Source organism: Grammomys surdaster, unplaced genomic scaffold (assembly GCF_004785775.1).
Source record: "Grammomys surdaster isolate TR1022 unplaced genomic scaffold, NIH_TR_1.0 142, whole genome shotgun sequence".
NCBI classification, from domain to species: Eukaryota; Metazoa; Chordata; class Mammalia; order Rodentia; family Muridae; genus Grammomys; species Grammomys surdaster.
Window position 1 is genome coordinate 6,516,457 of NW_021604600.1, and position 13,740 is coordinate 6,530,196.

The 13,740-nt window shown below is 52.3% G+C and overlaps 1 protein-coding gene across 1 annotated transcript in view; it reads right to left on the minus strand.

Annotated features, from left to right (window-relative positions):
- Positions 1–4,847: 4,847 nt before the first annotated feature.
- The window catches only part of Gtf3c1 (general transcription factor IIIC subunit 1), a 65,943-nt gene continuing 57,050 nt past the window's right edge, over positions 4,848–13,740 (minus strand). Inside the window, exons 30-37 of the mRNA XM_028764166.1 lie at positions 12,461–12,633; positions 11,386–11,673; positions 10,511–10,770; positions 9,436–9,725; positions 7,836–8,346; positions 7,294–7,333; positions 6,368–6,560; positions 4,848–5,625 (exon numbers count right to left, since the gene is read on the minus strand). Coding sequence (XP_028619999.1) covers positions 5,398–5,625; positions 6,368–6,560; positions 7,294–7,333; positions 7,836–8,346; positions 9,436–9,725; positions 10,511–10,770; positions 11,386–11,673; positions 12,461–12,633 — 1,983 coding nt within the window. The 3' untranslated portion in view covers positions 4,848–5,397. The remainder of the gene's footprint in view (positions 5,626–6,367; positions 6,561–7,293; positions 7,334–7,835; positions 8,347–9,435; positions 9,726–10,510; positions 10,771–11,385; positions 11,674–12,460; positions 12,634–13,740) is intronic.

Below are 13,740 nucleotides of genomic sequence, written 5' to 3' on the forward strand. Positions count from 1 at the left end.
GCAGGCGTGTCCTCTGCCACTGAGCCTATCGTCCCTAGACTGTCTTTTACTTTTCCTGTTTTGAGTCAGGGTCTAAGTTGCCCAGGTTAGTCTTGAAGTATTGAGCCTCCTGCTCCAGCTTCCAAATCCCCAGGTCTGTTTCATCCTTTCCTCTGGGATTACATGTAGAGCCACTAAGAGGAACCATTCCTACAGTTGGCCTGTGGTAAAGACAACATAGCAGAGCTGACAAGGAGAAACCTTGGGGCTCCTGGATCAAGGCATGCCTGGCTGAGGCCCCTAAGTGTAGTGGTCATTGTACACCCTTCTAGGCATGTGAACTTCCCAGCCCCATGGGATCAGAGGACACGCAAGCAGAGGCAGAACTTTCTAATTTTCTGATGGAGAACTCATCTGGGATCACAGTGCCTCCCAGTCATTGTCCTGTGCTGTGGGCACCGGTGGTGACTGCCCTGGCCAGATTTAGTTCTCTCTGCCCGAGGAGAGGACTGAGTTTTCTGCCCCTGTGCCAGTATGAACTATGCCAATATGAACAAGAGACAGAAATGAACTCTTGGTCACTTGCTGTGGCAGAGGTGTGACAGTTATGCAGAACACCTCACCTCATCCTGACCCAATGGACCAGTTGATACATCTCCGATTTGTAAGCTGTAAGCTGGTTTGAGGTGGATTCCTGTTGATTGTGGCAAAAAGTGCCCCAGTATTATCCTAACAAGTCAAAATGAAGACAACTCCCATCCTTAGGACCACAGTGAGAAGAGAGGACCCAAGAGGGACATGGCTCACAGTACAGTACAGAGCTTGTGTGGCATTCAAGCAGGGGCAGAGTTGCTTAGAGCTGTTTGTTTCTGGTCTCACTCTGAGCTGCCTCTGACAGCAGGTGTTGGGGCCAGTGTGTGTGGGTGTGTGTGTTCCTAGCACTCCTTCTCTGCCCTCCCAGAGAGCTCTTGAAAGCTTCAATCACCTCTGCCAGGAACCCAGCAACCTGACCCCAATGTCTCCTATGCATTCCCACTGTGATGTGGTCTGGGTCTCCAGGGTCTCATGCAGGAAGGAGACAAATGAAAACCATTTCTCACCCTGGAAACAGAAGCCCCAGGGAGGGACTACCTCCAAAGTCCACTAAGCCCCCCTGTAAGCTGTGCTCCTTGTGGTCTCCCCAGTGGATGGAAAGATCTCTCCCCTTGTGTCTGGGGACACTGCTGCCACTTAGCAGGCAGCACATCCCAGAGAGCCCATCCAGCCCCAGACACACCCATCATAGGAAGCAGGTGAAGAACTCCCAGGGAATGAGGAGGCAGTCAGTGAGTAAGTAGCCTTGCCTCTTTGTGGTGGCTGCTTTTTGTGCAGGTGAAACTAGAAGTAGAGATCTCTGATGACAAACTGGAGAGGGGACATGCCTTGACCAGAGCATGTGGGTCACAATCCCTTTGAGGATCATATATCAGAAATCTGCATATCAGATGTTTGTACTATGATTCATAATTACAAAGTAGCAATGGCGGAGGGGGTGATGGGGTGGGAGTGGGGTCACTACAACATGAGGAGCTGTATGAAAAGGTCTCAGCATTAGGAAGGATGAGACCCACCAGTCTAGAGCCATCCATGTGCTCAAAGGTGTGAAGGACAGGATCCAGTTCACATTGCCTCAGTGTGACTAACTGTGGTGGTGCATCCTTATTCTCAGCTGCAGCACACACCTGCCTGGCTTTGCTCCGTAACCAATGTGGATTAACAAAACCCTCCTTGGAGTTTGGTACCATGTCTGTCCCCACGGGTGGGGCAAGGACTGAAGTTGCTGTGAAGGAGCCCAGATGGGGCAGGCTCTGAACAGATGCTCAGCTATGAGAAGCGAATGAAGGACCGCCAGAGAGGAGGACTGCCTTCACAGGACCCGCAAAGACACAGAGAGGGAGCAGAGGTCTCGGGAAGCTTGTGAAGGAGGCCAGACCACTCACCTCTGCAGCCCCAACCACGTGACAACCTGAGGGGCAAGCCTCCACTAATTTGGAAACTTTTCTTTCCCAACTTGATAGTCCTAGATAGGAACACGAGTGTCCTTCAGTGAGCACAGTGCTGACTCCCCATCCCTTCACCTCAGGTGGAGTAGAGGAAGCTCTAGGCTGGTAGCCTAGCCGGAGAGCCAGTACGCTGGCCCTATCATTAGCTTCAGACTTTGTAAGAGATGTTTTAACCTCTTGGTCCACGGTTTCCTCATGCATGAACTAGGCACACAAGTCCTGTGTGCTTCTCAGGGCTGCTGTGACATCACTTCTCTGTAGGGTTCAGATGGTGTCTGATGTACAAGCAGGTGTTCACAGTAATAGCATGTTTACAGGAAGTCACCTGGGCCTGGGAGGTTCCACAGCTTGCTGCTGCCCCCTGCTGCTGGGCAGGAGTCAGTGACAGCTTTCCTGCTCTCAGCCATCCAGAGACAAGAACAAAGGACACTTGGGATGTTTGTGGATGCTGAGCAGAAGACAAAGTGGCAGTTTAGTTCAGCCTGAACTCTAGCTTCGACTGAACGGGGACGACCTTGGGTGCTGGGGGTGGGTGGGTGAGACACACATGCACACACACACACATTCACACAGCTGGAGAAATGGTGCAGTAGGAGCTCAGGGAAAGGAGAGAGAGCCAGGGAGATCAGAAGGTAAGAGGCACTTCAACAAAGGTCACACGCACTGCTTTAGTCCTAGGTAGAGCTAGCTGAAACGGAGAAGACTCTGACAGGACTTGGTGACTGTGAGCTGAGCTTGGAGAGAGAAGGGGCTGAGCCCCCGTAACAGGCTGGAGGGTGAAGACCCTGCATGAAACATGCTCCGAGGTGGGGATAGGGGCCGGTAGCCTAGTAAGCTTGCTTAGTGAGGGCAAGTGTAAGCTCAGGCTCAGTGCTGGAGGCTGGGCTGCTGTTTTGAGTAGCTCTGTGTATCCCCAGGGATATTATGGAGGGAAAGTGAGCTGCCCTATGGGCATCTTTCACATTAAATGGTATGAAGGCCTGTGTTTCCCAGGGTCTGCCCACATGCGTGTAGTAGAGGCCTGAGCCATGTGCTGTTCCAGGTCTAAGAGACCATCTGTGTGTAGTTTGCCTAAAGACATGGAAGAAAGAAGAGGAGCTGTTGTGTGAGATATTAAGTCCGAGGTGCGGTCCAGCTAACTACCTGGACTGTCGCCACGCTTCTACACTAGAAGCAGCCAGAGGCGCCGGGAGCACCGGCCCTAGATCCACGAGATGTTAGCGTGGCGGCTGCCCCCACTCATCAGCTTCGTGGAGTCCATGCCCAAAGCATAGCCCCTGCTTCAACTTTGCCACCCTCATAATGCTCAGCTAAGCTCCAGACAGTATCCGCCACACTCGTGGTACCTGGTAGAATGAAGACTCTTAAAGTGTAAAGATTATCCAATGGATTTATATATCTGCAAATACTCAATATACAAGATGCTCACACAATTAGAATTGTTACCCAATATCTAACCTTTTGATATGTTTAATTACTTGAGACTGCTCTAGACCCATACGTCTTCCTCCATGTTGCTTTTCTAACTCCCTCTCTCTCCTCTCCTTCCCCGTTCCCTCTTACAACTCTTCGCTCCACCCTCCTCTTCTACTGCCCAATCACCGAGCTCCACTGCAACTACAACAGGCAGGAAAAGTCCTGCAACAAGGAGCAGACTGTGGGTAGGCATGGGACACAGTGTGCAGCCAAGGACATGCTGTTCTGTGTCGTGTGGCAGGCCTGGGGGCCCAGCACAACCTCCCACAGTCCCTGGTAAGAGGCAGAAGTGATGACCCAAGGTGAGGCGGAGCCACTGCCTGCACTGCTCTGGGGGTGGGGATGGACAGCAGCCCTAGACTGGCTCTCTGTGGAGTCTGTTACCGTTTCTTCTAGATCTGGAGTACTCAGCAGCCCAGCAGCACCTGGTTTCAAACTGGAGGCTTCCTGCCTCCTGTCTTCCCCAGGGACTCTCTAGAGTCCTCTTGACCCGACAGCATACTGTGGTTTCTGGAGATCTTTGTGCGGAGTTTGGAAGGGCTGCTGCTGCCTGTTTGGGTGGCTAGTTGGTGGGTGGTCAGGCAGATGGGTGGAGGGCTGAGTGGATGACAGATGAAAGCTCAGGTGGGAGAAGGGGTATACTGAGGACTGGTGGCTGTAACAAAGACAGGAGGGGGCTTTGGGAACGACAAATGTCCACATAAACCTTGTATCTGCTTGGGCTGAACCCTGAGTCCCCACATCCCCTCCCCAAATGGCCCATGTAGGAAGCCTTGGGGACAAGGGGCATTGGTGAGCTCTGTGTCCATGCTTACTGCCCTTCAGTTCCTTTAGGCCTTCCATCTCTGCTGAACAAAGGAGGCTCAGACCTGAGACAGAACTTGGCTGCTGGCTTCCAGCCTCCTGTGCAGTGTGTAACAGGCAGGCTCTGCTGATAAGCACAGTATTTGCACTGCCCAACTACTTCCCAGAACATTCCCAAGGCTTTACAACGCTGACACTTGCACACCGTTGCAGCTTGGCCATGCTGGGTGCTGGGTCTATCTTCACCCCTTTTCATAGGGTGTGGCTCACAGTGATATAGAGGATGAGATGCAAGCTGGGTCAGGCTACCAAATGCCATCTCCCTTCAGTAGGAAAGGTGGACAGGAAGGGGTCCAGGACTGAGGCTCAGGCCAGCTGTGAGTGGTCTCTGTGTGGGACCCCTGACTGTCATTCTGAAGGCAAGTCTTGCTAAGACTTGCTTACATTTTTCAACAAAAAGATGAAAATCTAAGGTTCCCCACCAAAGGTGAGAACTCAAGAAGGGGAGTTCTTTGGGAAAGAACAATCAGACAAATACACAAAATGCATTTCATCTCACTTTAATTAAAAAATAAATAAATACATGCCAGGGGCTTGTATCTAATGGAAAGAACAAAATAAAACAAAAACAAAAGCAAAACCTCTAGGCCTTGCTTCTGGCAGGAGGGGTCCCCTTGGGAGACCTGGGCTCAGTCCAGGCCAAGTTGGGATGCCCTACCTTAAGAGGAGCAGATTCTGCCAGCACTCCTGCGACGTGTCTTCCCAAAGCCCTTCCTCTGAGTCTGAACGGTGTGGTGGGTTTCAGGTGACTCAGGGCTTGGTCATCAGCTCTGCTCCCCAAATAACATCCGCCCTTGCAGACACTGCTGATGCTGGAGCCTGAGATCAGGGCAGGACAAGGGCCTGCAGGAAGGCTGGGCACCTGGGAGCAAGAGCAGCATAGGGTGGAGGGGACTGAAGTCACCTGCTAGTTGCTACACCTGGGCTAGGCTGGGCTGAGCTGTGGAACAGCTGTGTGAAGAATAGGGCTCATGGCACAGTCCAGGCAGAGCAATAAAACATAGGCAGAGGCTCCTCTCCTGGCCTGGGGAAGTATCTATAAATGGATCCACTTGTTCCAGTTAATATCATGGGGAAAGACACGGCCCAGACGGATGGTACAGTCCAGCGTAGGTTCATAAAAGGTGACAGTGCTCTCGTGGCAGGAGAGTGCCTCAGCCTCACTGGCCTGACCCAGGCCCTCCACCACAGGCCTGGAGAAGAGGGAGACACTCGCTGGCTTCCTCAACATCCGCTTCTGGATACAGCCGAGGGACTCTAGGCCCTGCAGATATAAACAGGTGGGGTTATAAAGGGGCCCTACTTGCTCGGGGGTCTGGTTTTGCTGCATTTATAAAATGTACATAGCTATTCCCAGGCAGAAGATGGCCAAACATGGCCTTGTTGGAGGCAGGACATAGCAGGAAGGTTTACATCAAGATGGGTGGGAGAAAGTATGGCAGGTATGGGTGCCACAGTGACGTCTGGAGGACAGGTGCTCTTCAGCTAACAATGGCTGTGGTGGCTTTCCACTAGGAGGTTCAGGGAATGGCACACTAAATGTCGAGTTCCTAGTGTGTTAGGAAGCTAGAGGCCAGAGCATCATGGGAATGGGAGCTCAGGGCAGCTGCCAGCCCAGGCTGGGAAGCAGCTGCTTGTATAGTGGTCACATGGTCCTCAGCTTTCCATGCCACCTCCATTTATTTACCCAGGACTCCTGAGGATCTGTGAGCATGTGACCCTGAGTGTGAGTCAGGAGGACAACAGCAGGCAGAGTAAGACAGACCAAGTGCAAATGGATACAAGGGACAGGGAGCTTGCTGCAGGGAAGGCTTGTAGCAGGCAAGGGAGAAGGGGATCAAGAGCCAGGCAGGGCCTCAAGGACAGTAGCAGATCCCTCTGCCAATGGCCCGAAGACACTGAAGGTTAAGCTGAGGTGGTGAGACCTGGGGTGTGGCCCTCCATGAACCTGACCCTGTCCTGTGTGCCCCCCCACCAGAGCTGGGCTGAGATGTCTTGGGCCCTACCCGGAGTAGCTCAAGCACAGCAACAGGCTGTAGGACCCCCTGGTAGTACTGTAGCAGGCAGCTCTCAGGGACACCAGGCCTTGACATGATGTGGTACAGCACGGCTTCCATCATGCCTTTGCACACAGGCATGTTCAGGCGCCCATCCACACCACGCCATGGGCGACCAACAAAACACACTCTTTCACAGCCGCTGTAAGATAGACACTTGATGTTAGGGAGGAGGGGACATGTTGGTCACAGACAGGCTACTCTAGCTCAGGAAGGCCCAGAATTTGGCCACTATCTGCCCATTGCTCTCCACTCTCTACTTACTCCCTGGCAGGACACTGGAATCCCCTCACTGTCTCATTCAGACATCCCCACATAGCCGCTCTGTCTCTAGCACAAAGCTGCCAGAGCTGATGGGTTGGGTGGGGCAGGCTTTGCTGGCTCTGGTGGCCATGGCAGAGATGGAAGGTTCATCCACCTTGGGGGTCAGATCCCGGGTACAAAGCCTTGGTGGGCCAAGGACACATACACATGAAGGGAGGGGTTTCTGTGGGCCCTGACTGGGGAGGGCCACTGAAGATGCCTCTTCAAGGCAGAAGAGTGCAACCCTTCTGGTATGCCATGTCTCAGCTACAGGACTGAGGGGCTGCCCTGGACAGGTAGTTCTGACTTCTGCTTAGTATGGTCCCAGGCTGGTTGTGAAGGCCCTCTCTTCATCTAAGATGGTATAAGGATGCAGTGGGCTGTGGGAGGAGGCCCAGGGAGTGTGAAAGCCCTTGGCTGGGAACGTCTGTTGAGGGCAAACTACCCAGGCTTGCACTCTATGAAGGAGCTTTATACAGTGACTGACACTAGGTGGAAGTCTTCCACTAGGCTGAAAGCTGAGGCCACATTACTTCATGCTCTGCCCCTCCCTGCAAAAGACCTCAATTTACCTCTCCCATGCTGCCTGGGCCATGTTGCTCTCTGTAAGTCCTGTAAGAGAAGAAAAGGTGGCACTCTTAGAATGCAAAGTTGGAGGCCATGTCCCTTGCCCCTCTACCCTCATTCAACATACACCAAAGTAGATAAGCAATGACAAACAAAACAAAACAAAACAAAACAAAACAAAAACCCCACTTCTACCCAGAGTATGGTACTGCCTTGACCACAGAGCGAGTATATATAAAGCTCTCAGGCAACAATAGCCCATAGGAACAGCAGCAGATCTCAGGGGAATTCCCTGCCATGGCCAAGGCTCAGAGGCTTCTAGGAGTAAGTAAGTTTGCTTTGTCCAGAGAACCTCCCCGTGGTCACTACAGCAAGTCCAATGTTTGCACTGCTTGGCCTTGTAGGCACATCTGTCGAGGGCAGGGAGCCTCTGCCTTTGAGCGCATCCCTGAGGCCTACTATGACTAGCTGGAGCCTTGGGAGGCAGGTAGTAGGCTGGAGCAGTCTCTCGAGAGACATAGAATGGGAGAGGTGTTAAGATCAGTACCTCTGGGGTCTTCAGAGCCTTCTGGAAGCTGGAACTCACAGCCCAGCTGCTCCAGGCCTGAGACACCAACATTCTCTTGGTTCTCCTGCCTGGGGGCCCCTACACTTGCATCCTCAGGAGCTGCAAGCTGAGCTGAGGCCTGGGCCTCTGTCTGTTCTTCCACTCCAGGCCTAGGGCTGGCAGCCACACGGACATCCTGTAGTGTGGGCTTCTTGGCAGGGAGCCTTGTGGCTTCCTCAGCATCAGTCTCAGGGCTCTGAATAGAGCAGTAGAGACGCTTTTTAGTGCTATGGGAGCTGACTGGAGTCCCTGCTGCCCCCTCAGATGTGTGGTCTTCAATGGAAGAGCCCTCAGGAAGTCTGGATTGGCTGTCATCCCCCGAGGCCTTGGTGTCTATTTCCATGTCTCTCAGACGCATTGAAGGCAGAAGCCAGGGCTGGGCAGAGGCCATGGCCACTAGGCGCACAGTGTTGCCTCCAACTTCCATGACTTGTTGCTGTTCCAAAAGGTCCTAGAAAAAAGGGACACAGGGTCTGTTGGGGAAGACGTGTTTTACCAGGTAGGTGGAGTGGATGGCACTCCAGCTAGGGTCAAGTATCCTGAGCAGGCAGCAAGCTCAGGTCCAAAGGGATAATCCTAACATCTGCCCTGGAGCTGCAAGCTGCAGGGGCCTATGTGGGCTCTTTCTATACCTACTGTGTTACTCACAACACGGCCTGATGTCTGAAGTCAGAATAGCTCCAACTGATAGGACTCTATGACTCTCCTGCCTTGTGTGTCCTCATGTGGGTCCTGGCAGTCCCCAAGGCAGTCACTGCTTCAACATAATGACAAGACTCCCCTGTGTTTAGGTCGCACATGAACCCATTGTCTGTTTCTGTGTAGGTAGTGTCCCCCAAATCATCAGCCCTCCTTTTCTCCTATAAACCCCTCAAATTCAGTGACAGACAGCGCCCAGGCCTTGCACCCTGACTAGGGTGCTAAAGTCAGCAGAAAGTGTCTGGCTTACAATCCTCTTGTGGTCAGGAGGCTCTTTCTCCACAGCCTGAGAGTATCTGAAGGCTCACAGTTAGTTTCCAAGGTTACAATCAGAGAAAGAACACTTTAAACCATGGAAACATATTCCCTATGCTAAGTGCTTATCAGAGTCACATGCTAGCCTTCATTCTGGCTTGGTTTCCTGCAATGGCCCTTGGAGGCTACATGTTCCCAGTCTTACAAAAAAGATCCTACATGGGAACCTCCAAATCAGACCACGGATCTTCATCCTATTCCCAGAAGCTGCTCATAGCGAGTAGAATGATATGCTTTGGGTCCAAGGGTTACATAGCCTTCTTTAAGGGACCAGGCAGATAGCAATATAAGTCCAGGGAGTATGCGAAGCCTGTGAGTTGGGAGGAGGGGCAACTGACAGAAGAACCATGGAGGATGTGGCCTACCAAGGAGGGATAGCCACTCTAGGGCTCAGTCAGGTCCTAGATCTGGGGGGCTAATGGTATTTAGGAGACATGTCCTGGCTTAAATACTAGCAATTAATTTAATTAAAGGGAAACCACAGGCAGGCACCACTTCTGCACTGTATGCCTGGAGCTCAGCTCACCTGGACATAGTCCAGGAACGTTCTGGTGCGTGTGTCTGATATCTTCTCCAAGGTAGAAAACTGTCTGCTCAGCTTCTCCTTGTCAATCCCAAAGCAGTCAGCAGCTGCCACAGCCTGCAGGATCTCTAGGGAGGCAGCCACATCCTCAGGGCTGTACCCAGACTGTGCCATCTGGTGGGCAAACTCTTCTGGGCAGCGGGTGTGCAGCTGTGGATCCACCAAGCTGGTAAAAAAGGCAGGGAGGCAGGAAGGGCCAGCCTGGAGCTCTTCCAGTGGTGTGGCTGTGAACCCTGAGACCAAGAGGGAAGAGAAAAATGAGCAAACAGAAATCCTTCTTGGAACCAACACATATGGTTGTCTGAGGCAAGACCTGCTGCTCCAGCACTAGTTCACTGCTCCCTAAGGAGTCATAGGGTCACCTTCTGGGGACATACTGGGCCCTAGCAGGCTGACTCTTGGTATCTAACTATAGATCAGACTGCAGCTGTCCTGAGCCCTTCCTAAATCTCTTGTCTTCCCTACCTCTAAACCCCCGTGGTGCCCTAGGTTCCTTCCATGTAGTCAGGCCTCATGCCAGGAGGGCTTAGCTGAGATAACAACCTATAGGTCAGCACAGTACTTTTGCTTGCTTCAGACTTAAGACAAAATAAGAGTTCTGACTGTGGATAAAAAGGGACAGCAAACACTATCCACCTTGACCATACAAAGGACAGCTGGCTGCAGGGTGGAGAAGGGCAGGGCCTTTCCAATCTCATGTCTGCCAGCAAAGAGAAAAGGTTATGTTATCTCGAGCTTCCTGAGTGATCAGCACCTGCAAAGGAGATGGGTGGTGGCAGTGGAGCTCAAGTCTCACCTTTGACAGCAAAGAGATAAAGGACAAGATTCAACAGTGTCATAAACTATGGGATTCAAGGTTCTGAAGGTGTCACAAATGAGATCAGAGGCATAAAGCATGAACATGAAGTGACTGCTAGAGACAGCAATGCCGCTCTTCAGAGCTCTAGGTCTGTGTGCCTGGCTATGGTGCCAGGAACCCCAGGGCTGTCCCATACCTGAGCTGTGGCAGGACACTCACCAGTGGGCCCAAGCTGGGTGGGTGCAGGGGTACTGCGCAGTCGGAATTTAACCTGGCAGGAATTGACCACGATGCTGTCATTGGGGTTCAGGTTGCGTGTGCTGACCATGCCAGGCACTGTATAGTAACCCCTCATTAGCAGGTACTTGGTGTGTGAGGCCTGATGGGCCTTTACTTCTACACCCTGGCGCTTGGTCCCTGAACCTTCATCTAGGTCTTCTTCCTCCTCGTCATCATCCAAGCCACCATCTTTCCCCAAGCTGCAGAAGAGAAGACAAATAGGTGCCTGGCCTTGGACCTGGCCCACCTGACACACGGCCATCACCAAGTGGCAACTGTTGTCACAGACAACACTCAATTTGAGGTGCCCCCTTTTTCTGTCACTACCCAAAGCCTCTGCATCCTCATGAAGGCCCTGCTTGGCTCTGCCATAGTCAAGGAACTTGGGCTAATATTTCCTTCCCTGTGGCACTTCCTGTGACTCTTTGGAAGGTACCAACAGAAAATTCTCTGGACACTGCCCTTTAGTTCCTAGTCCCAAACTGGACATGTCTGTAATCCATGTGCTGGATCCCTACAGCTCAGTGGCCAGCCAGTGTAGTTGAACTGATGAGAATTTTGAGATGGTCTCAGAAATGAGAAGAGAGGGAAAGGCCCCTGATTCAACTTCTGGGTTCTATACCTCCATTTTCATGTATACACTCCCACAAGGATATGTATATATACCACATGCTCAGACTGGATAGCTGAGCAGGTAACCTGGGCAGTCCCACAACAATGAGAGGAAATGACCACACCTAATGTCTCAAGAATCTGTGTGTTCCCAAACTGTGAGCAGAGCCACACACACGCATGGTGCTGCTCTGGGCTCTGACCTCTTCATGACCTCACTCTCCACCATGGAGCTGTCCACCACCACGATCTGCTCTGGGATTCTGACATCCACAGAGAGGAGGCCCAAGGAGAAGAGGGCCAGGGCTGTCACACAGTGTCCTCCAGGGCTGTCCAAAGAAAATGCCACCCGGTCACTTGAGGGGTCACTGTTATCCAGGTCCTTGAAAGAAAAATGATCAGGCTGGTCTAGCATGCCGTTGGTCCGTAGTCTGTCGTAGAACTGGAAGGACTCGGTGCAGATGGTGGTGGGAAATCGCCAGGTGAAAAGCCTGTAGGCAAGGCAGAAAGGAGGTGCCACTGAAGAGCTGCTGCTGATGCCTGTGCTCGGCCACTCTGTGGAAGTCACTGTACTCAAAACAGCCTGCACTCTCATGCCTGAAGTACTCCTGCCCACTCCGATGGGAGACAGTGTTGTCGCCCAATGGAGTCTAGATGTCTCTCTCCCACTCACCTTGTACATCCAAGGTGGGGCCAGTCTTTTCATCTAAGCTAAAGGCCTTGCAGTGCCTTGTGCCAACAGCTGCTGACCCAGGGAGGAACCTCCTTTTGTGACAGTTGACAGGACACATGTGTCTAATCTCACTACCTGCAGATGTAAGCAGAGGCCAATCCTCTGACAAAAGCCCAGAGAGTAAGGACCCCAGAAGCAAAGGAGCCCAAAGGTCATAAGGAAGGACCTGGGGGTAGGAAGAGCTGCAATGGGAGAAGCCAGAAGAACTAGCGGTGGAGCTGTCATGTCTAAATGTGGCCCCTGCTAACTTGAGGCTGGCATAATATGCTGAGTGAGGGGCTTCCCACACTTGTAATCGGGCTGGCAGAACAGAGGTTCTGAGGGCGCCTGGCCCAGCCCTGCAGGGTGCAGGTGGTGTAAAGGGCTCTGAGATGAATGGGGGAGGGATAAGACTAGCCCACTGGGCAGGTGCATGGCTACCTGGATTGCTTACAAAACTCCTAACTTTCCTCCACTTGCTTCATGGCAGCACTCCTGCATGGGAGAGACAGGCAGAAAGAGAATCCCTCCTGGGCTGAGCTCTCTGCTCTTGAGGACATACTCACTTGTAGTATGACTGGGAGAGCTGGTAGGACATGGGCACAAAGGGGACGGCACGGTTCTTCTTGGGACCTTGGGAGTGGCTGACACGGCGTCGGTTGACCAGGCTCCTCTTTTGGCATTCCATAAAGGCCCGCACCAGCACAGGCTCCCGAAACTCCCGGTAGAGGCGGAAGATCTGAAACAGCCCACAGAAGGGTGAGATGCTAAAGGGGAGGCAGCCATGGCAACATCAAAACTGCCAGGGGCCACTCACACAGCAAGACTGGCTCAGCTAACTAGACTGCATGTCTCCAAGGGGCGCTGAGGCAGTGATCCTGGGGTTTCTTAGTGACAGTGCACACTGAAGCACAAGAGTTAAGTGACACTCCAAAGCCTTCCTGTGAGGCAAGAATGAAACCAAGAAAGCAAAGTGACCTCACTGCTGAGGGGTTGGGTGGTTATTTGGGGCTTGTGTCACATGGAGGTATCTCCTGGAAGAAGTCATCTGAGGTTCATACTGATTCTTCTAGGCAGTCTGACTGCCAGACCTGATTGTACAGATAGACCCGAGGGAATAATGGCATGGGCTGCATGGGACAGAAGCTAGGCATGATGGTACACGCCTTTAATCCCAGCACTCAGGAGGCAGAGGCAGGGGATCTCTGTGAGTTCAGGGCTAGCCTGTTTACATAGTAAGTTCCAGGACAGCAGGACTGTTACATAGAGAGACCCTGTCTCAAAAAAAACACAAAAAAGTGAAGGAACAGCTGCAGGCAGCACTGGGGCTCAGCCTTCTAGGACTTCTGCTCTTGACCACTTGCAGGGTACAACCTTTAGATATCTGCTACTGTGTGCTGGACCACACTCACCAAGACTGTGGGGTTTATCCACTTGGATTCTGAGAGCCTAGGTTGCCACAGAAAAGGATCTTTGTAGCTGTCTGAGAACCTGGGTTGCAAGGGAGCCTAAGAGGTATTGTATGAGCCTCTGATGTCACTGATGGCCCTTAAGTCCTCAGTGCTAGCTTCTGGGAGCCACAGAAGCATTCTGCCTGCTCTGGGGGATGGGTGGTCAGGCAGTTGTTCTCATGTGACTTCTTAAGCATCTGGGGTACAAAGTCGATCCTAGACACTTTCCATCTGATCCTAGGAGTACCTGGAGATGGAGGTGAAGAACAGCTGGTAGCTGTTTGCTTTCTTCTTTGGGGCAGCTCACTGGCCTGGACTCTCTGCTGAGGTACTTTTGCTTTCTTTTTAAGTAAGTATGAGCCCAACAAAGAACAGTGTGTCCATGGTTGTGTACT